The following is a 25,691-nucleotide window of genomic DNA, read 5'->3' as shown; positions in this document are numbered from 1 at the left end:
AGGACATTTTGTATGTTATTTAAATGAAGAATAAAAATGTAACCATGGAAACGCGCCAATAAATCGTTTTTTTTCTTACTATGCCTAACATATATATGATATTTTATGTAGAAACATTGTTTGTTATGAAATTTGATGTAAGTCATTACTGCACATATTGATCTTCGGTTATTATCAACTCAGTTTTATGGTGGTTACTATGGTAACCAGGTTACATAAAGTGTGATTATTTTTGAGAGTTTTGAAACAAGAAGGTTGATATTTGGACCGAATTTAACGCTACTGTCATAGGAATTATGTAATACGTCTTTGTATATATAAAATGTGAAACATAACAATAAAATAAAAGAACAATGGTACAATAATAGGAAATATCACAATAGGCAGTAAAATCTACCAAGAACCAAAGTATGCCGTATCATTTTCTATAATTAACGTGACATTTTAAATGATAACGAGTTCATATAGATAAACTCTTCAATCGCTGTCAGAGTCCGAACTGTCTATCGTCGGGGGAACAACACTGGCGTCATCAAGGTAATCACACCAGTCACGGACGCCTACGTTACCTACGAAACGGTACCTTGCATAGCCAAGGTACCACATGACTGCTGCACAATGCGCGCACATCCCTTCTACCCTTGACCCAGATCGGCATTTACAATACCACCCAAGAATTTCGACAGTGTTGAATTTCAACCAAAGGGTGTATTGCTTGGCTGATACGTGGCAACTTTGAAGACGAACACGAATAAGTCCACTGTTTTCCCTGTGGACACGGATGTCCTCGTCGCCCTGAAGGTGCTCCTGGATATAACCAGGGCACAGTTTTAGTTGATATACACCGCATGTAAGTGTGCGTAGTGTGTCCTCTGTCAGATGCGGAAAGCTTTCTAACTCGGTGTCGTCAATCGATATCCACACGGCTCTACTTTTCTCAAGGTTTCCCTCCTCAATTTCTGCTTGAAGAGAGTTCCCTTGTATAACCAACTGTAGCATTTGTTGTGCTTGGCGCTCATCGTCATCGGTTGAACACGACAGTGGTGGCAAATACTTATTGCATACTGCACATATTATTTTGACTTAGTCGCCAATAAATGGAACCTGGCTGTTTGGTAAGACTCTGTCCAAGTACTTCCATCGCTTGAGACGGGCGTTTGCAGACTCCACCACCCATCTGATTTGAATATCATCAATACATTTTGAACAATTAAATACCCCGAGTGTAGTATACGAAATAGCTCGTTATGTTGATTTCTTGACTTATGACAGTGCTGTAAAAAGTACGCAGGTATTTGCCACAATGCGGTTCTGCTTAATAGATTACACAGTAGTTGTATATGCAAAATTTGTTTTTGTTTTGAAACTGACTATACATGCTTTGAATAAATCACCAAAATACATGAGCTTTGCATGTAGATGACTACGCCCGTCCGTACGTCACGGAGCACAAGTCCACATATATACAGTATTCTAGCACGAAAACCTATGATAAAACAATGAAAATGGTATTGTATAGTTTCAGATTCCTATTCAGTTATGGGAGTAGTTATCAACTGTTTTCAATTAATGTTCGACATCTTTACAAGGCGACAACAACGCCACCGTGGCTGATAGGCTCTTGTAGGGTTTTCATGGAAAAAACAGCAACACAAACTTAAATACGGTAATGTTTATTTAAATCAAAAGTTATTTCAATGACAATAAGATTCAGCTACATAAACAAAAAGGAAAACATTATGTAAATTACTAGACATGTTGATTGCTTAAAACATTGTATCTGTATGTATTCATATTGTTTCAGTTTCTTGCGCGTACGTATTTCAGCGATAGGGCCGAAAACATTCCCCTTATCAGTAAAAACATGATACTTATCATGCACCTTATTGTTTATTCGGAATTCTTTATGAAAACTAAACGTTCCTATAGATGTGCTAGGCTTGGACATTTGAACTCTATGAAGACCTCCAAATATACAATAACCTTTACTTATATACAGACACATATCCATTATATACAGACACATATCCATTATATACAGACACATATCCATTTATACTCCATTTCAGCCAAACAATGACAGTTTGCACATCACTTTAGTTTCATAAATATAACTACCATTGTATACATGTGTTGCGTTGTAATAAAATGTCCGTATCCTATTCATGAAACTAATACACATTCATTAATATATCCCTTCAATTTCAGCCATGGAATAGCGCGATTCGTCTCCATTATCGCAATATTCAATGATGTCATCTCCGTTCTTATCCATCTGTTCATGAGACTTCAACGTAAAACCACTTCCCGGTTCCGCTTTATTGTACGCATTAGCACCGCTGACGTCGATCCCGTAAGGTTGATCACACTCTTTAAAAGGAACATCATTGTTTTCGGATGAAGTGCTTGACCTCCTTTCTTCTTTCTCGCCGTCAACCTCAGCGTCTGTTTTCGCGTCAACGTTTACCACGGCTCTCTTGCGTTGTTTACGTTTATCAACCTTCGCGTAGAGACGGTCTTGAGCGTCTACAGCTACGTCGGCATTGAGGTCATTTAGTGCTGAACTTACGTGGACGTCTTTCAAATGATCAGTTGTGCTTAACGTATATGAAGATATTTTCGAAGACGCCAGGTGCTCGTAAGCGTTGTCTTCTACGTTACCCGAAAACGTTGGCGGTGAGAGCTTAGCGTAGACGCTGATCATTTCGTAAGGATTAATAGGCGATTTAGATATTGATTCTATCTTGAAGTCAGAAGAATGCGCCAAAGACGCTCGGTTACGTTCCTTTTTTTTGACGTCATATACCGATTCTAACGTTTTCTGACGTCGACGTCGAACAAACACTATTATCAAAATTATTACAGATACCACAACAATGACAACGGGAACAATTATTTCGATGAAGAAAACTGGTTGGTTGTTTGCGTCTTCGATTGGTTCTGTAACTGTCACGTTTGAGGATGACATGTTTGGAATTTCTGACGTCGGCGGTAGTGACGTCGGGTATTCAAGATAAATCAATAAAGACAGGACCGCCGTTGTTTGTTGTTTGATTGAAGATACTTCTGTAGCCTGGAAACACCAATGTGTCACGTTACATGTTTTACTACTAACACTAAGGTTTATAAGAGTATTCATACCACGATCACGATCAATGTCCATAAACAAGCTGTGAAATATTAATTATTTTCTAGTTAACATGAAACAAATAAGTCAACATTTTTCATACAAAATTGTTTGAATTAAATTCGACCAAAGTAACTTATTTTTAGAAAAACGTGAAATTCTCCAAGATGTGCATTTTGCCGCAGTTGATCATCGTTTGCCATGCCATAAGTGTAGCTTTAGTAACATCAATACAGTGAAAGGATATTCTTTCATTACAACATAAGTGTGGACTTAAACTTACCGTGACGTTTAAGTCAATGACGTAAAGTCCGTCAGTGAAGTAAGTGAGGTTGGTTGCGTTAAGGAACGGCTCTGTGACGCTGACGTTTCCAAGGACACTGTCCAGTTGAAGGTTATCAAAGACAACATCTGTAATTGATGTCATCGACCCATTTGAAATCAAAATATTACAACCAAAATCCACACTACAGAGTGACTTACGTATAACAATCTTTATTAGAATAAGACCTATGTTGTCAGCCAATGAGGTTGAATTTTTAAGTCAGTTAGATAAAATCACATCATAATTATTAATAAGGGTTCGTTCGCTACGCTTACGCTGCCCGTTCTTAATCATTAAGATATTACTTCATGTCATCTAACTATCACGTCGCAGTTGATGTTATCTAGATTTAGAATATATATGTACAACATACATTTTCAGCAAATGAATTTGCAGATAGGCTCTTTCATTAAAATTTTAAACCTTCGCGGGTGTTTTAAAGCAGCACTCTCATACGTTTGACACGTTTGACGTTTTGACAACTTTTTTATTTTTTGTCTTGGAACGAGCCAATTTTTCCGACAATCCATGGAAATCAGTTATATAAGACTGCTGACAAAAACTTAGATCGCAGATTTTTATATTTAAGTTAAAAAATTGATGTTTTATGCATTTTTCTTAAACCGTTAGTAACCGTTAGTAACGGTTTAAGCTATAAAACATTAATTTTCGAACGGAAATATGAAAATCTACGATCAGATTTTTTGACAACAATCTTACATCATTGGGTTGCATATATTTACGCAAACAAATTGCTCTTTCCAAGACAAAAAATAAAAAGTTGTAAAAATGGTAAATCTGTGAGAGTGCAGCTTTAATTTCCGCAAACTGCCAGTCATGAAGGGCATGTACTCGTCGCTTCCCTTCCCTAGCAATGATATTTACTTTATATCTACTAGCTATTAAATAAACACCTATAATTGTTAACTTAAAACATTAGAAGTCAACACTATAAAAAAATATTCCTAAAAAAAGTAGTGATTATTCATCTTTCTGTACCTGAAGTAAGCGCATATGTGACCTCATTGTTAAAAGTGATGTCACCATCTCGTGCAAAAACTGGCCCGGGTTTTATATCTAGGCGGCCCTGTTGCAGGAAAAAGTGTCATGTGTATTACTGCAGCTATTGCCAATCTATTTACCACACTCACTACTATGGAAGACGATTAACTGATGTGCATTTAAAATATCGAGAAGTAATATATACGATATACGAGCTTACTGTGAAATGTACGTCGATGGTGGCGTTGTATCTGTCCACCTTACATATCCGTCCACCCTCACACTGGGGTAACGTAAACGAAGGTGGCGTGTCGTCCATGTCAATAACGGTGATGTTCATGGTGGTGTACTCGGAGAGGCCACCATCGTCCTGGTGTTAAAGTAATAGTAAGATGACATAAAGTAAAATCTTAATTAAGAATGGGTGGAGTGAGCGTAGTAAAGGGCCCTTTCTTAATCATCAATATAATACTTCAGATCATTTAACTGACTTAAAATACAACCTCATTGGCTGATACATTTTCAACGCTAAATCTGGCATAAGGAGTCTTCATAAGATGTCTGTATCAGTCTCTGAACAACCTACATTTTCACGCAAAGAAATTGTTAAGGAACTTGGCTTGAAGAATTTCAACTTTCACGGTAATTTCAAGGCCCGCCTACTGTCACTTATCCGATACACACTCCCTGCATCAGATTTTGCGTTGACTATGTGTCAGCCAATGATGTTGCATTCTTGCATACCGGACGTGTGTTTCCGGTCATGTGACCAGTGCTGGAAAAAACCATCTTACATACCCCATGTCACGCGCAACAACGTGCCACTTCTAATTTCATTTATGGTATGGTTTATGAAAAATACATTTTGCCATTTCAATAAAGCCCAATCAAATATATGTTTGCAAGACATTCAATTAAAATTAAAAATAAATAATCGTAAAAACGCCAATTTTAGTTACTGCGCTCTATGACGTCAGTAAACAACGTACACGCGCTTTTTGGTGTGATCGTACAAAAGTTCGTTTTCAACGTCATCTTTTCCACAAATTGATAATTTTAGATATGCAAGAAAAATTGTCGATCATGTTTTTCCGGTCCGGATCGAAAAATCAGACCATCGGGCACGCTGCGTGGCCGGTAACTCGGCAAGCCTCGTTGCCGGCTTACGCACGTGCCCTCGGGTCGGATTTTTCTATCCGTACCGGAAACTTATGATTGATACTTATATTCTAAGTCAATTTGATGAACTGAAATACAATCTTAAACGTATGATTTTAATTCATGTCATCTAACTATAACATATGAGCCTTCATACTAACAAAAGAAACTATAACATGGCTAGGTATGTCGTTAACAATTCATTGGATAAACGGGCCAACAGTGCTGGCTGTAAGAGATGCAATAATTGGATGTAGGCAATATTGAGGCTGGTTATAAAACATAAAATGCGACGGTGCCTGTTAATTAAACATTATTTTATCTTGGCTTAATGAAACGTACTTTTGCGGAGACATTCAGTAAAAATGAGTTCCTTTGCAAACTCTCGTAATCGAAGACTCGTCGACACGTGACCGCCCCTGTAGTCGAGTCCACATTGAAAAACTCTCGACCGTCTAACTGTATAATAAAATCATGTAAAATAAAATCAGAAACCGCACAAATAAGATAAGCGAGTGTAAATAACAGCGATTATGCCACGCAATATTTGTGGTGTTTCCCCAAAATGATAAATATTTCCATGTGACATATATGAAGACCACCAACTGTAGGTAATATTTTGATTATAAAAAAATATTTTATAAGTGGCGGGGTTTTGTAGAGTATTGATCTGAATGAGCAGTCCTACCAGTTGTATCAAGTGTGGCCAGGATCTGAATTCTTTAACAATTCCTTGTATTCCGTAGTCCATGTCCTTCACGCGGCCACACAATCGGAACACCTCATCACCCACCATATTGTTCTGTGGGTTGCAGAAAGTAAGACTGATTCACTTATCATCTTTTTTAACGATAAATGAAAAGTATACAGTAATGGACATATGGTTAAAGTATACAGTAATGAACGTGGGGTACAAGTCTACAGTAATGGACATATGGTTAAAGTATACAGTAATGAACGTGGGGTACAAGTCTACAGTAATGGACATATGGTTAAAGTATACAGTAATGAACGTGGGGTACAAGTCTACAGTAATGGACGTAGGGTACAAGTTTACAGTAATGGACGTAGGGTACAAGTTTACAGTAATGGACGTAGGGAACAAGTCTACAGTAATGGACGTAAGGAACAAAACTACAGTTATGGACGTAGTGTACAAGTCTAGAGTAATAGACGTAGGCTACACGTCTACAGTTATATACACTGGGTACAAGTTTACAGTAATAGACGTGGGGTACAAATCTACAGAAATGGACGTATGGTACAAGTCTAGAGTTATATAAGTAGGGTACAAGTTTACAGTAATGAATGTGGGATACAAGTCTACAGTTATGGATGTACGGAAAAAGTCGACAGTAATGGACGTAGGGTAAAAGTCTACAGTTATGGATGTTCGGAACAAGTCTACAGTAATGAACGTATGGTACAAGTCTACAGTTATAGACGTATGGCACAAGTCTACAGTAATGGGCGTAAGAGTAGCAAATCTACAGTAATGGACGTAGGATACAAGTCTACAGTAATGGACGAAGGAAACAAAACTACAGTAATGGACGAAGGGAACAAGTCTACAGTTATGGACGTAATAGGTGCAAGTCTACAGTAATGGACGTAGGATACAAGTCTACAGTAATCGACGTAGGGTACAAGCCTAAAGCTATGGACGTATGGTACAAGTCTACAGTAATGGACGTATGACACAAGTCTACAGTAATGGACGTAGGGTACAAGCCTAAAGCTATGGACGTATGGTACAAGCCTAAAGCTATGGACGTAGGGAACAAGTCAACAGTAATGGACGTAAGGTACAAGCCTAAAGCTATGGACGTATGGTACAAGTCTATAGTAATGGACGTATGGTACTAGTCAACAGTAATGGACGTAGGGTACATGTCTACGGTAATGGACGTAGGGCACAAGTCAACAGTAACGGATGTAGGGTACAAGTCAACAGTAATGGACGTAGGGTACATGTCTACAGTAATGGACATAGGGTACAGTCAACAATAATGGACGTAGGGTACAAGTCAACAGTAATAGACGTAGAGTACAAGTCTACGGTAATGGACGTAGGTTAGAAGTCAACAGTAAGGAACGTAGGGTACATGTCTACGGTAATGGACGAAGAGTACAAGTCTACAGTAATGGACGTAGGGTACAAGTCAACAGTAATGGACGTAGGGTACAAGTCAACAGTAATGACGTAGGGTACAAGTCAACAGTAATGGACGTAGGGTACAAGTCAACAGTAATGAACGTAGGGTACAAGTCAACAGTAATGGACGTAGGGTACATGTCTACGGTAATGGACGTAGGGAACATGTCTACGGTAATGGACGTAAGGTACATTTCTACGGTAATGGACGTACGGTACAAGTCTACAGTAATGAACGTAGGGTACAAGTCGACAGTAAAGGACGTAGGGTACAAGTCTACGGTAATGAACGTAGGGTACAAGTCTACGGTAATGGACGTAGGGTACAAGTCTACAGTAATGGACGTAGGGTACAAGTCTTCGGTAATGGACGTACGGTACAAGTCAACAGAAATGGACGTAGGGTACATGTCAACGGTAATGGACGTAGGGTACAAGTCTACAGTAATGGACGTAGGGTACAAATCTACGGTAATGGACGTAGGGTACATGTCAACAGTAATGGACGTAGGGTACATGTCTACGGTAATGGACGTAGGGTACATGTCTACGGTAATGGACGTAGGGTACATGTCTACAGTAATGGACGTAGGGTACATGTCTACGGTAATGGACGTAGGGTACAAGTCAACAGTAATGGACGTACGGTACATGTCTACGGTTATGGACGTAGGTTGGATGCCTACGGTAATGGACGAAGGGTACAAGTCAACAGTAATGGACGCAGGGTACAAGTCAACAGTAATGGACGTAGGGTAGATGTCTACGGTAATGGATATAGGGTGCATGTCTACAGTAATGGACGTAGGGTACAAGTCTACGGTAATGGACATAGGGTACATGTCTACGGTAATGGACGTAGGGTACATGTCTACGGTAATGGACGTAGGGTACAAGTCAACAGTAATGGACGTAGGGAACAAGTCTATATAAATGGACGTAGGGTACAAGTCTACAGTCATGGACGTAGGGTACAAATCAACAGTATTGGACGTAGGGTACATGTCTACGGTAATGTCGTATGGAACAAGTCTACAGTAATGGACGTAGGGTACAAGTCAACAGTAATGGACATAGGGTACATGTCTACGGTAATGGACGTAGGGTACATGTCTACGGTAATGGACGTAGGGAACAAGTCTACAGTAATGGACGTAGGGTACAAGTCTACTGTAATGGACGTAGGGTACATGTCTACGGTAATGGACGTAGGGTACATGTCTACAGTAATGGACGTAGAGTACGTGTCTACGGTAATGGACGTAGGGTACATGTCTACGGTAATGGACGTAGGGGAAAAGTCTTCAGTAATGGACGTAGGGTACATGTCTACGATAATGGACGTAGGGAACAAGTCTATAGAAATAGAAGTAGGGTACAAGTCTACAGTAATGGACGTAGGGTATATGTCTACGGTAATTGACGTAGGGTACATGTCTACAGTAATGGACGTAGAGTACATGTCTACAGTAATGGACGTAGGGTACATGTCTACGGTAATGGACGTAGGGAAAAAGTCTACAGTAATGGACGTAGGGTACATGTCTACGATAATGGACGTAGGGAACAAGTCTATAGAAATGGACGTAGGGTACAAGTCTACAGTAATGGACGTATGGTACAAATCAACAGTATTGGACGTAGGGTACATGTCTACGGTAATGTCGTAGGGAACAAGTCTACAGTAATTGACTTAGGGTACAAGTCAACAGTAATGGACATAGGGTACATGTCTACGGTAATGGACATAGGGTACATGTCTACGGTAATGGACGTAGGGAACAAGTCTACAGTAATGGACGTAGGGTACAAGTCTACAGTAATGGAAGTAGTGTACAAGTCTACAGTAATGGACGTAGTGTACATGTCTACTGTAATGGACGTAGGGAACAAGTGTACAGTAATGGACGTAGGGTACAAGTCTACAGTAATGGACGAAGGGTACATGTCTACGGTAATTGACGTAGGGAACAAGTCTACAGTAATGGATGTAGGGTACAAGTCTACAGTAATGGTTGTAGGGAACAAAACAACAGTTATGGACGTAGGGTACAAGTCTACAGTAATGGACGTAGTGAACGAACCTACAGTTATGGATGTAGGGTACAAGTCTACGGTAATGGACGTAGGGAACAAAACTACATTTATGGACGTAGGGTACAAGTCTACAGTAATGGACGTAGTGAACGAAACTACAGTTATGGACGTAGGGTACAAGTCTACGGTAATGGACGTAGGGAACAAAACTACAGTTATGGACGTAGGGTACAAGTTTACAGTAATGGACGTATGGTACAAGTCTACAGTAATGGAAGTAGGGTACAAATCAACAGTATTGGACGTAGGGTACATGTCTACGGTAATGTCGTAGGAAACAAGTCTACAGTAATGGACGTAGGGTACAAGTCAACAATAATGACCATAGGGTACATGTCTACGGTAATGGACGTAGGGTACATGTCTACGGTAATGGACGTAGGGAACAAGTCTACAGTAATGGACGTAGGGTACAAGTCTACTGTAATGGAGGTAGGGTACATGTCTACGGTAATGGACGTAGGGTACATATCAACAGTAATGGACGTAGAGTACGTGTCTACGGTAATGGACGTAGGGTACATCTCTACGGTAATGGACGTAGGGAAAAAGTCTACAGTAATGGACGTAGGGTACATGTCTACAGTAATCGACGTAGGGAACAAGTCTATAGAAATGGACGTAGGGTACAAGTCTACAGTAATGGACGTAGGGTACAAGTCTACAGTAATGGACGTAGGGTATATGTCTACGGTAATGGACGTAGGGTACATGTCTACAGTAATGGAAGTAGAGTACATGTCTACGGTAATGGACGTAGGGTACATGTCTACGGTAATGGACGTAGGGAACAAGTCTACAGTAATGGACGTAGGGTATAAGTCTACAGTAATGGACGTAGTGTACAAGTCTACAGTAATGGACGTAGGGTACATGTCTACTGTAATGGACGTAGGGAACAAGTATACAGTAATGGACGTAGGGTACAAGTCTACAGTAATGGACGAAGGGTACATGTCTACGGTAATTGACGTAGGGAACAAGTCTACAGTAATGGATGTAGGGTACAAGTCTACAGTAATGGTTGTAGGGAACAAAACAACAGTTATGGACGTAGGGTACAAGTCTACAGTAATGGACGTAGTGAACAAACCTACAGTTATGGATGTAGGGTACAAGTCTACGGTAATGGACGTAGGGAACAAAACTACATTGATGGACGTAGGTTACAAGTCTACAGTAATGGACGTAGTGAACGAAACTACAGTTATGGACGTAGGGTACAAGTCTACGGTAATGGACGTAGGGAACAAAACTACAGTTATGGACGTAGGGTACAAGTTTACAGTAATGGACGTATGGTACAAGTCTACAGTAATGGAAGTAGGGTACAAATCAACAGTATTGGACGTAGGGTACATGTCTACGGTAATGTCGTAGGGAACAAGTCTACAGTAATGGACGTAGGGTACAAGTCAACAATAATGAACATAGGGTACATGTCTACGGTAATGGACGTAGGGTACATGTCTACGGTAATGGACGTAGGGAACAAGTCTACAGTAATGGACGTAGGGTACAAGTCTACTGTAATGGAGGTAGGGTACATGTCTACGGTAATGGACGTAGGGTACATGTCTACAGTAATGGACGTAGAGTACGTGTCTACGGTAATGGACGTAGGGTACATCTCTACGGTAATGGACGTAGGGAAAAAGTCTACAGTAATGGACGTAGGGTACATGTCTACGGTAATCGACGTAGGGAACAAGTCTATAGAAATGGACGTAGGGTACAAGTCTACAGTAATGGACGTAGGGTACAAGTCTACAGTAATAGACGTAGGGTATATGTCTACGGTAATGGACGTAGGGTACATGTCTACAGTAATGGACGTAGAGTACATGTCTACGGTAATGGATGTAGGATACATGTCTACAGTAATGGGCGTAGGGAAAAAGTCTACAGTAATGGACGTAGGGTACATGTCTACGGTAATGGACGTAGGGAACAAGTCTATAGAAATGGACGTAGGGTAAAAGTCTACAGTAATGGACGTAGGGTACAAATGAACAGTATGGACGTAGGGTACATGTCTACGGTAATGTAGTAGGGAACAAGTCTACAGTAATGGACGTAGGGTACAAGTCAACAGTAATGGACATAGGGTACATGTCTACGGTAATGGACGTAGGGTACATGTCTACGGTAATGGACGTAGGGAACAAGTCTACAGTAATGGACGTATGGTACAAGTCTACAGTAATGGACGTAGGGTACAAGTCTACAGTAAGGGACGTAGGGTACATGTCTACGGTAATGGACGTAGGGAACAAGTATACAGTAATGAACGTAGGGTACAAGTCTAACGTAATGGACGAAGGGTACATGTCTACGGTAATTGACGTAGGGAACAAGTCTACAGTAATGGATGTAGGGTACAAGTCTACAGTAATGGTTGTAGGGAACAAAACTACAGTTATGGACGTAGGGTACAAGTCTATAGTAATGGACGTAGTGAACGAACCTAAGTTATGGATGTAGGGTACAAGTCTACGGTAATGGACGTAGGGAACAAAACTACATTTATGGACGTAGGGTACAAGTCTACAGTAATGGACGTAGTGAACGAAACTACAGTTATGGACGTAGGGTACAAGTCTACGGTAATGGACGTAGGGAACAAAACTACAGTAATGGACGTAGGGTACAAGTTTACAGTAATGGACGTATGGTACAATTCTACAGTATCGGACGTAGGGAACAAAACTACATTGATGGACGTAGGGTACAAGTCAACAATAATGGACGTAGGGTACAAGCCAACAGTTATGAACGTAGGGTACAAGTCTACAGTAATGGACGTAGAGTACAAGTCTACAGTAATGGACGTAGGGTACAATTCTACAGTAATGGACGTAGGGTACAATTCTACAGTAATGGACGTAGGCCACAAAACTACAGTTATGGACGTAGGGAACAAAACTACAGTTATGGGCGTAGGGTACAAGTCTACAGTAATGGACGTAGTGAACGAAACTACAGTTATGGACGTAGGTTACAAGTCTACGGTAATGGACGTAGGGAACAAAACTACAGTTATTAATGTAGGGTACAAGTCTGCTGTAATGGACGTAGTGAACGAAACAACAGTGATGGACATAGTGTACAAGTCTACAGTAATGGACGTAGTGAACGAAACTACAGTTATGGACGTAGGGTACAAGTCTACGGTAATGGACGTAGGAAACAAAACTACAGTTATGGACGTAGGGTACAAGTCTAAAGTAATGGACGTAGTGAACGAAACTACAGCTATGGATGTAGGGTACAAGTCTACAGTAATGGATGTAGGAAACATAACTACAGTTATGGACGTAGGGTACAAGTCTACAGTAATGGACGTAGGGAACAAAACTACAGTTATGGACGTAGGGTACAAGTCTACAGTAATGGACGTAGTGAACGAAACTACAGTTATTGACGTAGGGTACAAGTCTACAGTAATGGACGTAGTGAACGAAACTACAGTTATGGATGTAGGGTACAAGTCTACAGTAATGGACGTAGTGAACGAAACTACAGTTATGGACGTAGGGTACAAGTGTACGGTAATGGACGTAGTGAACGAAGCTACAGTTATGGATGTAGGGTACAAGTCTACGGTAATGGACGTAGGGAACAAAACTACTTTATGGACGTAGGGTACAAGTCTACGGTAATGGACGTAGTGAACGAAACTACAGTTATGGACGTAGGGTACAAGTCTACAGTAATGGACGTAGTGAACGAAACTACAGTTATGGATGTAGTGTACAAGTGTACGGTAATGGACGTAGTGAACGAAACTACAGCTATGGATGTAGTGTACAAGTGTACGGTAATGGACGTAGTGAACGAAACTACAGTTATGGATGTAGTGTACAAGTGTACGGTAATGGACGTAGTGAACGAAACTACAGTTATGGATGTAGTGTACAAGTGTACAGTAATGGACGTAGTGAACGAAACTACAGTTATGGATGTAGTGTACAAGTGTACAGTAATGGACGTAGTGAACGAAACTACAGTTATGGATGTAGTGTACAAGTGTACGGTAATGGACGTAGTGAACGAAACTACAGCTATGGATGTAGTGTACAAGTCTACAGTAATGGACGTAGGGAACAAAACTACAGTTATGGACGTAGGGTACAAGTGTACGGTAATGGACGTAGTGAACGAAGCTACAGTTATGGACGTAGGGTACAAGTCTACAGTAATGGACGTTGTGAAAAAAACTACAGTTATGGACGTAGGGTACAAGTCTACGGTAATGGACGTAGGGAACAAAACTACAGTTATGGACGTAGGGTACAAGTCTACGGTAATGGACGTAGGGAACAAAACTACAGTTATGGACGTAGGGTACAAGTCTGCAGTAATGGACGTAGGGTACAAGTCTACAGTAATGGACGTAGTGAACGAAACTACAGTTATGGACGTAGGGTACAAGTCTACAGTAATGGACGTAGTGAACGAAACTACAGTTATGGACGTAGGGTACAAGTCTACGGTAATGGACGTAGGGAACAAAACTACAGTTATGGACGTAGGGTACAAGTCTAAAGTAATGGACGTAGTGAACGAAACTACAGCTATGGATGTAGGGTACAAGTCTACAGTAATGGACGTAGTGAACGAAACTACAGTTATGGACGTAGGGAACAAAACTATAGTTATGGACGTAGGGTACAAGTCTACAGTAATGGACGTAGGGTACAAGTCTACAGTAATGGGCGTAGGTAACAAAACTACAGTTATGGACGTAGGGTAGAAGACTACAGTTATGGACGTAATAGGTACAAATCTACAGAATTGACGTACGGTACAAGTTTACAGTTATGGACGTATGCATTTTTATATGTTTTCTTTCATTGTTAAAGTATAGTCCAAGTCACTGTTCTTCTCTATTGCTGGCGTAACAGTGACAACTGCATTCACTAACTGAATACAAGCTAGGAAAACAACAACTGCTGACCTCAGTAACATTCACAGCAAACGGGGCATGAAGAAATGTTGGTTTGAATTCGTTCACTGGAACAACCGTTATGTTGAGCAGCTGCAACAAGACAAACAGTATAAAAAGGGTGCTGAATGTGAAAAATCGGCGGCCTACTTTACGTTTCCACAGTGCAATGTGAAACCCAAAGTGATGGGTAAGAAACGAACTGCTTAATTGTTAATAATAAAAAAGATAAGAATTGGATACAAAGTTGGGTTTCATGAAACCGTTCTTATACATGCGCATGTACTTAAAATCTCTTCAAGACAAGTGGAAATGTGTGGTCATTAATTTTCCTTCATTACCTGAAATTCAAGGTTAATTTTGAATGGGGTGAAAACCGCCTTAGAATTGTCAAATAAAAACAATCACCAAAAAATATTGCAATCTCACACTGATACTGGCACCTGTGGTGACGACATTGGTGGCTAAATTGATGGATGTGTGGATTACCTACGTTAATTACTTCATGTAACAACGCTAATCGTTTATAGAGAGTAGATGTCGAGAGATCTTCTCGCTTGATTTCATTGAACTACCATAAATTATGAAATAGTGGTACTTTCCGCCAAAATTGATTTTAAACAGATGCATATAACAAGTTCATTATTGCAACATTTAAACATAAGACAACATTTGTCCGCCAGGAGATGAAACAGCCGTTGTACGTATTTGCGTCGCTAAATAAAGTTTACGCTATTAACAAATCTCTTAGAGGTATGTTTACTCACATACATTTAGGACGTCCATGATAAAATATACGCTTGTTCACATATCTATGGTAGGTCCATGATACGATGTTCGTTTACTAACAACTCTATTAGCCGTCCATCATACATTGTACGTTTACTCACATACCTCTGGTAGGTCCATGATACAATGTACGTTTACTCACATACCTCTGGTAGGTCCATGATACAATGTACGTTTACTCACATACCTCTGGTAGGTCCATGATACATTGTACGTTTACTCACATATCTCTGGTAGGTCCATGATACAATGTACGTTTACTCACATACCTCTGGTAGGTCCATGATACAATGTACGTTTACTCACATATCTCTGGTAGGTCCATGATACAATGTACGTTTACTCACATACCTCTGGTAGGTCCATGATACAATGTACGTTTACTCACATATCTCTGGTAGGTCCATGATAAAATGTACGTTTGCTCACATATCTCTGGTAGGTCCATGGTACAATGCACGTTTGCTCACATATCTCTGGTAGGTCCATGATAAAATGTACGTTTGCTCACATACCTCTGGTAGGTCCATGATACAAAGTACGTTTACTCACATACCTCTGGTAGGTCCATGATACAAAGTACGTTTACTCACATATCTCTGGTAGGTCCATGATACAATGTACGTTTACTCACATACCTCTGGTAGGTCCATGATACAATGTACGTTTACTCACATATCTCTGGTAGGTCCATGATACAATGTACGTTTACTCACATACCTCTGGTAGGTCCATGATACAATGTACGTTTACTCACATATCTCTGGTAGGTCCATGATAAAATGTACGTTTGCTCACATATCTCTGGTAGGTCCATGGTACAATGCACGTTTGCTCACATATCTCTGGTAGGTCCATGATAAAATGTACGTTTGCTCACATACCTCTGGTAGGTCCATGATACAAAGTACGTTTACTCACATACCTCTGGTAGGTCCATGATACAAAGTACGTTTACTCACATATCTCTGGTAGGTCCATGATAAAATGTACGTTTGCTCACATATCTCTGGTAGGTGCATGGTACAATGCACGTTTGTTCACATATCTCCGGGACAACCATGATACAGTGTACGTTTACTCACATATCTCTGGTAGGTGCATGGTACAATGTACGTTTACTCACATATCTCTGGTAGGTGCATGGTACAATGTACATTTACTCACATATCTCTGGTAGGTGCATGGTACAATGTACGTTTACTCACATATCTCTGGTAGGTGCATGGTACAACGTACGTTTACTCACATATCTCTGGTAGGTGCATGGTACAATGTACGTTTACTCACATATCTCTGGTAGGTGCATGGTACAATGTACATTTACTCACATATCTCTGGTAGGTGCATGGTACAATGTACGTTTACTCACATATCTCTGGTAGGTGCATGGTACAACGTACGTTTACTCACATATCTCTGGTAGGTGCATGGTACAATGCACGTTTGCTCACATATCTCTGGGACGACCATGATACAGTGTACGTTTACTCACATATCTCTGGTAGGTGCATGGTACAATGTACGTTTACTCACATATCTCTGGTAAGTGCATGGTACAATGTACGTTTACTCACATATCTCTGGTTAGTGAATGGTACAATGTACGTTTACTCACATATCTCTGGTAGGTGCATCGTACAATGTACGTTTACTCACATATCGCTGGTAGGTGCATGGTACAATGTACGTTTACTCATATATCTCTGGTAGCATCATACAATGTACGTTTACTCACATATCTCTGGTAGGTGCATCATACAATGCACGTTTACTCACAAATCTCTGGTATTTGCATCATACAATGCACGTTTACTCACATATCGCTGGTAGGTGCATCAAACATTGTTCGTTTACTCACATATCTATGGTAGATGCATCATTCAATGCACGTTTGCTCACATATCTCTGGTAGGTGCATGATACAATATACGTTTACTCACATATCTCTGGTAGATACATGGTACAATGCAAGTTTGCTCACATATCTCTGGTAGGTGCATGATACAATGCACGTTTGCTCACATATCTCTGGTAGGTGCATGATACAATGCACGTTTGCTCACATATCTCTGGTAGGTGCATGATACAATGCACGTTTACTCACATATATCTGGTAGGTGCATGGTACAATGCAAGTTTGCTCACATATCTCTGGTAGGTGCATGGTACAATGCAAGTTTGCTCACATATCTCTGGTAGGTGCATCATGCAATATACGTTTACTCACATATCTCTGGTAGGTGCATGATACAATGCACGTTTGCTCACATATCTCTGGTAGGTGCATGATACAATGCACGTTTGCTCACATATCTCTGGTAGGTGCATGATACAATGCACGTTTGCTCACATATCTCTGGTAGGTGCATGGTACAATGCAAGTTTGCTCACATATCTCTGGTAGGTGCATGATACAATGCACGTTTACTCACATATCTCTGGTAGGTGCATGATACAATGCACGTTTACTCACATATCTCTGGTAGGTGCATGATACAATGCACGTTTGCTCACATATCTCTGGTAGGTGCATGATACAATGCACGTTTGCTCACATATCTCTGGTAGGTGCATGATACAATGCACGTTTGCTCACATATCTCTGGTAGGTGCATGGTACAATGCAAGTTTGCTCACATATCTCTGGTAGGTGCATGATACAATGCAAGTTTGCTCACATATCTCTGGTAGGTGCATGATACAATGCACGTTTGCTCACATATCTCTGGTAGGTGCATGATACAATATACGTTTACTCACATATCTCTGGTAGGTGCATGATACAATGCACGTTTACTCACATATCTCTGGTAGGTGCATGATACAATGCACGTTTGCTCACATATCTCTGGTAGGTGCATGATACAATATACGTTTGCTCACATATCTCTGGTAGGTGCATGATACAATGCACGTTTGCTCACATATCTCTGGTAGGTGCATGATACAATATACGTTTGCTCACATATCTCTGGTAGGTGCATGATACAATGCACGTTTGCTCACATATCTCTGGTATTTGCATGATACAATCCACGTTTGCTCACATATCTCTGGTAGGTGCATGATACAATCCACGTTTGCTCACATATCTCTGGTAGGTGCATGATACAATGCACGTTTGCTCACATATCTCTGGTAGGTGCGTCATACAATATACGTTTACTCACATATCTCTGGTAGGTGCATGATACAATGCACGTTTGCTCACATATCTCTGGTAGGTGCATGATACAATGCACGTTTGCTCACATATCTCTGGTAGGTGCATGGTACAATGCACGTTTACTCACATATCTCTGGTAGGTGCATGATACAATGCACGTTTGCTCACATATCTCTGGTAGGTGCATGATACAATGCACGTTTGCTCACATATCTCTGGTAGGTGCATGATACAATATACGTTTACTCACATATCTCTGGTAGATACATGGTACAATGCAAGTTTGCTCACATATCTCTGGTAGGTGCATCATACAATGCACGTCTGCTCACATATCTCTGGTAGGTGCATGATACAATGCACGTTTGCTCACATATATCTGGTAGGTGCATGATACAATATACGTTTACTCACATATCTCTGGTAGGTGCATGGTACAATGCAAGTTTGCTCACATATCTCTGGTAGGTGCATGATACAATGCACGTTTACTCACATATCTCTGGTAGGTGCATCATACAATATACGTTTACTCACATATCTCTGGTAGGTGCATGATACAATGCACGTTTGATCACATATCTCTGGTAGGTGCATGATACAATGCACGTTTGCTCACATATCTCTGGTAGGTGCATCATACAATATACGTTTACTCACATATCTCTGGTAGGTGCATGGTACAATGCAAGTTTGCTCACATATCTCTGGTAGGTGCATGATACAATGCACGTTTACTCACATATCTCTGGTAGGTGCATGATACAATGCACGTTTACTCACATATCTCTGGTAGGTGCATGATACAATGCACGTTTGCTCACATATCTCTGGTAGGTGCATGATACAATGCACGTTTGCTCACATATCTCTGGTAGATACATGGTACAATGCACGTTTGCTCACATATCTCTGGTAGGTGCATGGTACAATGCAAGTTTGCTCACATATCTCTGGTAGGTGCATGATACAATGCAAGTTTGCTCACATATCTCTGGTAGGTGCATGATACAATGCACGTTTGCTCACATATCTCTGGTAGGTGCATGATACAATATACGTTTACTCACATATCTCTGGTAGGTGCATGATACAATGCACGTTTACTCACATATCTCTGGTAGGTGCATGATACAATGCACGTTTACTCACATATCTCTGGTAGGTGCATGATACAATGCACGTTTACTCACATATCTCTGGTAGGTGCATGATACAATGCACGTTTACTCACATATCTCTGGTAGGTGCATGATACAATGCACGTTTACTCACATATCTCTGGTAGGTGCATGATACAATGCACGTTTGCTCACATATCTCTGGTAGGTGCATGATACAATATACGTTTACTCACATATCTCTTGTAGGTGCATGATACAATGCACGTTTGCTCACATATCTCTTGTAGGTGCATGATACAATATACGTCTACTGACATATCTTTGGTAGGTGCATGGTACAATGCAAGTTTGCTCACATATCTCTGGTAGGTGCATGATACAATGCACGTTTGCTCACATATCATTTTGAGGTGCATGGTACTTAATACGTTTACTCACAAAATTTTGAGAAGTGCAAGATACAATGTACGTTTACTCACAAATCCTTGAGAGGTGTATGGTGCAATGTACGTTTACTTAGAATATTTGGGAGGTGTTTGATACAATGTACGTTTACTTAGAATATTTGGGAGGTGTTTGATACAATGTACGTTTACTTACATATCTCAGGGAGATACATGTCACATTTAGTTGTAGAGTCGTGGTGCTAACCTATATGATACAAAAAACAAAAAGAATATCAAACTTATCATGCCAAACTCACGGCAAAATGCAGTTACCACTCAATACTTGTAAACATTAAGTCTTAAAATAATGGCTGTATGATTTAAGGCATTCTGGCATATAAAAGGAACATCGAACTGTATATTTTCCTCAAATAAGACATTTTTAAGTATCGTAATTTCAGCAATATATATATAACAGTAAAAGTATACCGAAAACCCCTCAAGGTCAAGTTCTTGAGTTAGCGTCAATTCTCCGACCTTGGATAACCGAAAACACGTCCTTACTCCCGGTGGTGTAGCAGACGTCAAGGAACAGTTACTGCTTTCAGTGAAGTTGTCTACTTGAAATCCTGAGTGGATGAGTGAGTTTGTATTTAATATGATTTTCGCCTGAAGAGAATAACGTTAGAGCCGCAAAGGTCTCCACAACAGCTTCTTATTTCCGCAGTACAAAATGTGATACCCCGTTAACAATATGTATTGTCCTATCCAAATACACGAAGCTCTTTCCGAATACCAAATACACTATCCGAAAACCAAATATTATATCCGAATATCAAATACAAATGAATAACAAACAAACAGCTTGTCCCGTTGTTGTGAATTTATCTTATATATATGCTATGCGTGTGTTAGCTTGTGTGTGCATGCAGTACATGCAATGCGTGCGTGTGTGAAATTCTCATAATATCATGATAGTGATCCAACGTATCGCAATATACATCGCTATCCAGTTTTGGCGTATTATTTTTAAAAACCGATAAAAGAATATTTAAAAAATCACTTTATATATAATTCGTTTGTCTATCATTTCCAACAACTAGTGATTTGTTTCTTTACAAACTAATGTATAGCGCCATTTGATTCTTTACAGCAATGGTCCTTGTAAAGAATTACAGATGTCAAAAATACAACTACCAAATGCGCAATACAAATGCCAGGCCCCAATATCGCGAACATACTTATCAAATGCTCTACTATCAGAATCATGTGATTACTTTTGTACAATATGCACTCGACGGGGTACAATATGCACTCCACGACAAACAGATACCACTGCCGAATACCAAAAGACACTAAATGAATATCGAAGTACCAAATGCATTTCCCAATTACCATAGGCAAAGGTGCTATACACGTATTTCCCAATTACCATAGGCAGAGGTGCTATACACGTATTTCCCAATTACCATAGGCAGAGGTGCTATACATGTATTTCCCAATTACCATAGGCAGAGGTGCTATACACGTATTTCCCAATTACGATAGGCAGAGGTGCTATACACGTATTTCCCAATTACCATCGACAGAGGTGCTATAAAGGTATCTGTATACCAAGTGCCATATTATTTGCAACCACGTAACCTTTCAACCATACATGAGCACAACGCGGACCATACCATTTCCCTAATTGCCTCATCTGCATATTCATAATACTAAACATTCTACTGTCATGGCTTGTAACTGTAACGGTTGAAGTTTTTTCAAGTCGATATCAATTTAGAACTGTATACACGCGTTTCTTTTCTTTTCTTATACATACTCACTAATACAGCGTGATCTTTAAATTGTTGTTATGTTTTGCAACTGCAAAGTCGCTTGGTTTTATGCACAAACCTTTCGTCTCCGTTTCTCTGATCTCGTAGACCTTATAGGTTTCTGGTACATTGTCACATGTTACTGAAACAGTCATTTATCTTACAGTTTTATTTGATAATTTGCATTAATAACCAAAATAATATGTTAAGAAAATTATTCAGTACGGTACACTAATACGAAAACAATATTAAATCAAATAAGTCTTTTGATCAAATGATTGCCTTTCGAAAAGTTTCTAAGTAAAACGTATAGCTAAGCTTTAGATGTAAGTAAAAATATAGAGTGTACGAATTAAAGTTACTGGCAGTTAAAATTGGTCAAAACTTCAAAAAATAGACGTTTTTAGCAAATTGAATAATATATGATAGATAAATGAGAATGATTTTATTGATTTTTATATCATTTTTGAATTAGAATAAAAGAAATTCATGAGTAAAATCAATTGTTTTACCTGTATTGTTACAAACCAAAAATAGCACTCCAAATATAAATATACACCTTAAGTTGGCCATAATATAACTTGAATATATGTATCAAAATATTGTTCCGTTTAGAATAAAAATATTTCTTAAACTATGGAAGAAATGAGCCGGTTCTACAGAGCTGGCATTGTCAACATTAAGAGCAAATATCCGTTATTCGTAGGCAATCAATGTTCAAATAAGATTTTTGTTTTACACTTTTCTTTGGCGGTTTAATCAGTGATTAATTGACAAATAATCATTTAGGTATTGAAAGTTGAAGGAAAATGTATTCCCCGACCTCAACCTACCATTACTAAGTTCAGGAACAAAAATTTAATGCTTGTTATAGTCGTATGCAATCTTTGAAAAAAAGGAAGACAGGCGAACAAAAAGGAAAAGAAATCCCTTGTGTCGGGTTTTTAATTTAGTCAAAGTTCACAGCTTTGCGCAAAAGCCAATCATTGTTTATAAAATCTCGTTTGGCTGGGTGTTTAGAACAGGGTCTGGCGAGGATAAGAATCTAAATATAAACTGTTTTATTTCTTTGGCCTAACTGTAAAGATATAGGGCTGAATAGGTAATGTGGACCGTGATCAATGCAATCGATATAGCACACAAGTCTGATTAAGCAGACAAATAAACAGTTGTTGTTTACAATGTGAAAAAAACACTTTAAGGTTTTAATGCGATGCCGTATAAATCTTTAAAAATGCTGACGACGTCTTACCCCATATCGATGTTGACGCCCTGTAACCCCATATAAATGTGTTGGTGCCCAGTAATCCCATAACAATGTTGATGCTCTGTAACCCAATAACAGTGTTGATGATCTGTAACCCAATAACAATTGTAACGTGCGAGCCAAACAAACACCAACAGATCCCTTCAGAGAAAAGCATGATCGACACTGAAGGGGTCTGCTGGTCTTTATATACACTAACTTCTCTATTCACACAGATCCCGGACTAATTTGCATATTACCAAGTTAACATACGAACCACGAACGTTCTTCCGTTTATAACGGAATATTATTATGAACGCACATCCGCCGCCAACAGCGGACCGTTACACTATGAACGCACATCCGCCGCCTACAGCAGACCGTTACACACTGTTGATGCTCTGTAACCCCATAACAATGTTGATGCTCTATAACCCAATATCAATGTCGACGCCATGTAACCCCATATCAATATCGACGCCCTGTAATCCCATATCAATGTCGACGCCCTGTAACCCCATATCAATGTTGATGCTCTGTAACCCCATATCAATGTCGACGCCATGTAACCCCAATATCAATGTCGACGCCATTTAACCCCATATCAATATCGACGCCCTGTAACCCCATATCAATGTCGACGCCCTGTAACCCCATATCAATGTTGATGCTCTGTAACCCCATATCAATGTCGACGCCAGGTAACCCCATATCAATATCGACGCCCTGTAACCCCATATCAATGTCGACGCCCTGTAACCCCATAATAATGCTGATGCTCTGTAATCCCATATCAATGTCGACGCCATGTAACCCCATATCAATATCAACGCCCTGTAACCCCATATCAATATCGACGCCCTGTAACCCCATATCAATATCGACGCCCTGTAACCCCACATCAATGTTGATGCCCTGTAACCCCATATCAATGATAACGCTCTGTAGCCCCATATCAATGTCGACGCTATGTAACCCCATATCAATATCGACGCCCTGTAACCCCATATCAATGTCGACGCTATGTAACCCCATATCAATGTCGACGCCCTGTAACCCCATATCAATATCGACGCCCTGTAACCCCATATCAATGTCGACGCTATGTAACCCCATATCAATATCGACGCCCTGTAACCCCATATCAATATCGACGCCCTGTAACCCCACATCAATGTTGAAGCCCTGTAACCCCATATCAATGATGACGCCCTGTTACTCCATAATCAATGTTAATGCCCTGTAAACCCCATATCAATACTGACGCCACGTAACCCTATATCAGTGTTGACGCCCTGTAACCCCATATCAATGTTGACGCACTATAACTCCATAATCAATGTTGATGCCCTGTAAACACCATATCAATGTTGACGCCATTTAAACCCATATCAATGTCGATGCCCTCTAACCCCACATCAATGTCGACACCATGTAACCCCATATCAATGTCGACGCCCTGTAACACCATATCAATATTGACGCACTGTAACTCCATAATCAATGTTGATGCCCTTTAAACCCCATATCAATGTTGACGCTCTGTAACCCCATATCAATGTTGACGCCCTGTAACCCCATATCAATGTTGACGCACTGTAACTCCATAATCAATGTTGATGCCCTGTAAACCCCATATCAATGTTGACGCCATGTAACCCCATATCAATGTCGACGCCCTCTAATTCCATATCAATGTCGACGCCATGTAACCCCATATCAATGTTGACGCTCTGTAACTCCATATCAATGTTGACGCTCTGTAAACCCCATATCAATGTTGACGCCCTGTAGATAAAGATGTTGACGCCATGTAGCCTCATATTTTTTTATAAATGTTGACGCTCTGTAGTCTGATATAAACGTTGACGCCCTGTAGCCCCATATAAATGTTGACGCCCTGTAACACCATATCAATATTGACGCACTGTAACTCCATAATCAATGTTGATGCCCTGTAAACCCCATATCAATGTTGACGCTCTGTAACCCCATATCAATGTTGACGCACTGTAACTCCATAATCAATGCTGATGCCCTGTAAACCCCATATAAATGTTGACGCCATGTAACCACAAATCAATGTCGACGCCCTCTAACCCCATATCATTGTCGACGCCATGTAACCCCATATCAATGTCGACGCTCTGTTACCCCCATATCAATGTTGACGCACTGTAACCCCCATATCAATGTTGACGCACTGTAACCCCATATCAATGTTGACGCTCTGTAACTCCATATCAATGTTGACGCTCTGTAAACCCCATATCAATGTTGATGCCCTGTAGATAAAGATGTTGACGCCATGTAGCCTCATATTTTTTTATAAATGTTGACGCTCTATA

General features: G+C 40.0%; 1 protein-coding gene across 2 annotated transcripts; it reads right to left on the bottom strand.

Annotated features, from left to right (window-relative positions):
* Window positions 1-1,678: 1,678 nt before the first annotated feature.
* On the bottom strand, window positions 1,679-23,453 carry LOC128206934 (fat-like cadherin-related tumor suppressor homolog). Of its 2 annotated transcripts, none has more exons than XM_052909674.1 (11): window positions 23,350-23,453; window positions 22,177-22,239; window positions 20,770-20,909; window positions 20,495-20,545; window positions 14,825-14,905; window positions 6,301-6,414; window positions 5,955-6,071; window positions 4,675-4,824; window positions 4,452-4,539; window positions 3,411-3,538; window positions 1,679-3,073 (listed from the first exon to the last, which is right to left on the bottom strand). In XM_052909674.1, exons 1-11 carry the CDS (start codon window positions 23,408-23,410, stop codon window positions 2,186-2,188), a joined length of 1,881 nt encoding a protein of 626 aa, XP_052765634.1. In that variant the 5' UTR covers window positions 23,411-23,453; the 3' UTR covers window positions 1,679-2,185. The 2 variants fall into 2 exon arrangements, with proteins under 2 accessions (XP_052765634.1, XP_052765633.1); XM_052909673.1 differs by lacking the exon at window positions 23,350-23,453 and adding an exon at window positions 22,610-22,747.
* Window positions 23,454-25,691: the final 2,238 nt, after the last annotated feature.

The sequence above is a fragment of the Mya arenaria genome, chromosome 10 (genome assembly GCF_026914265.1).
Source record: "Mya arenaria isolate MELC-2E11 chromosome 10, ASM2691426v1".
NCBI lineage: Eukaryota > Metazoa > Mollusca > Bivalvia > Myida > Myidae > Mya > Mya arenaria.
The sequence above is the reverse complement of the archived record's forward strand: the minus strand, read 5'-3'. Positions and strand labels throughout refer to the sequence as shown.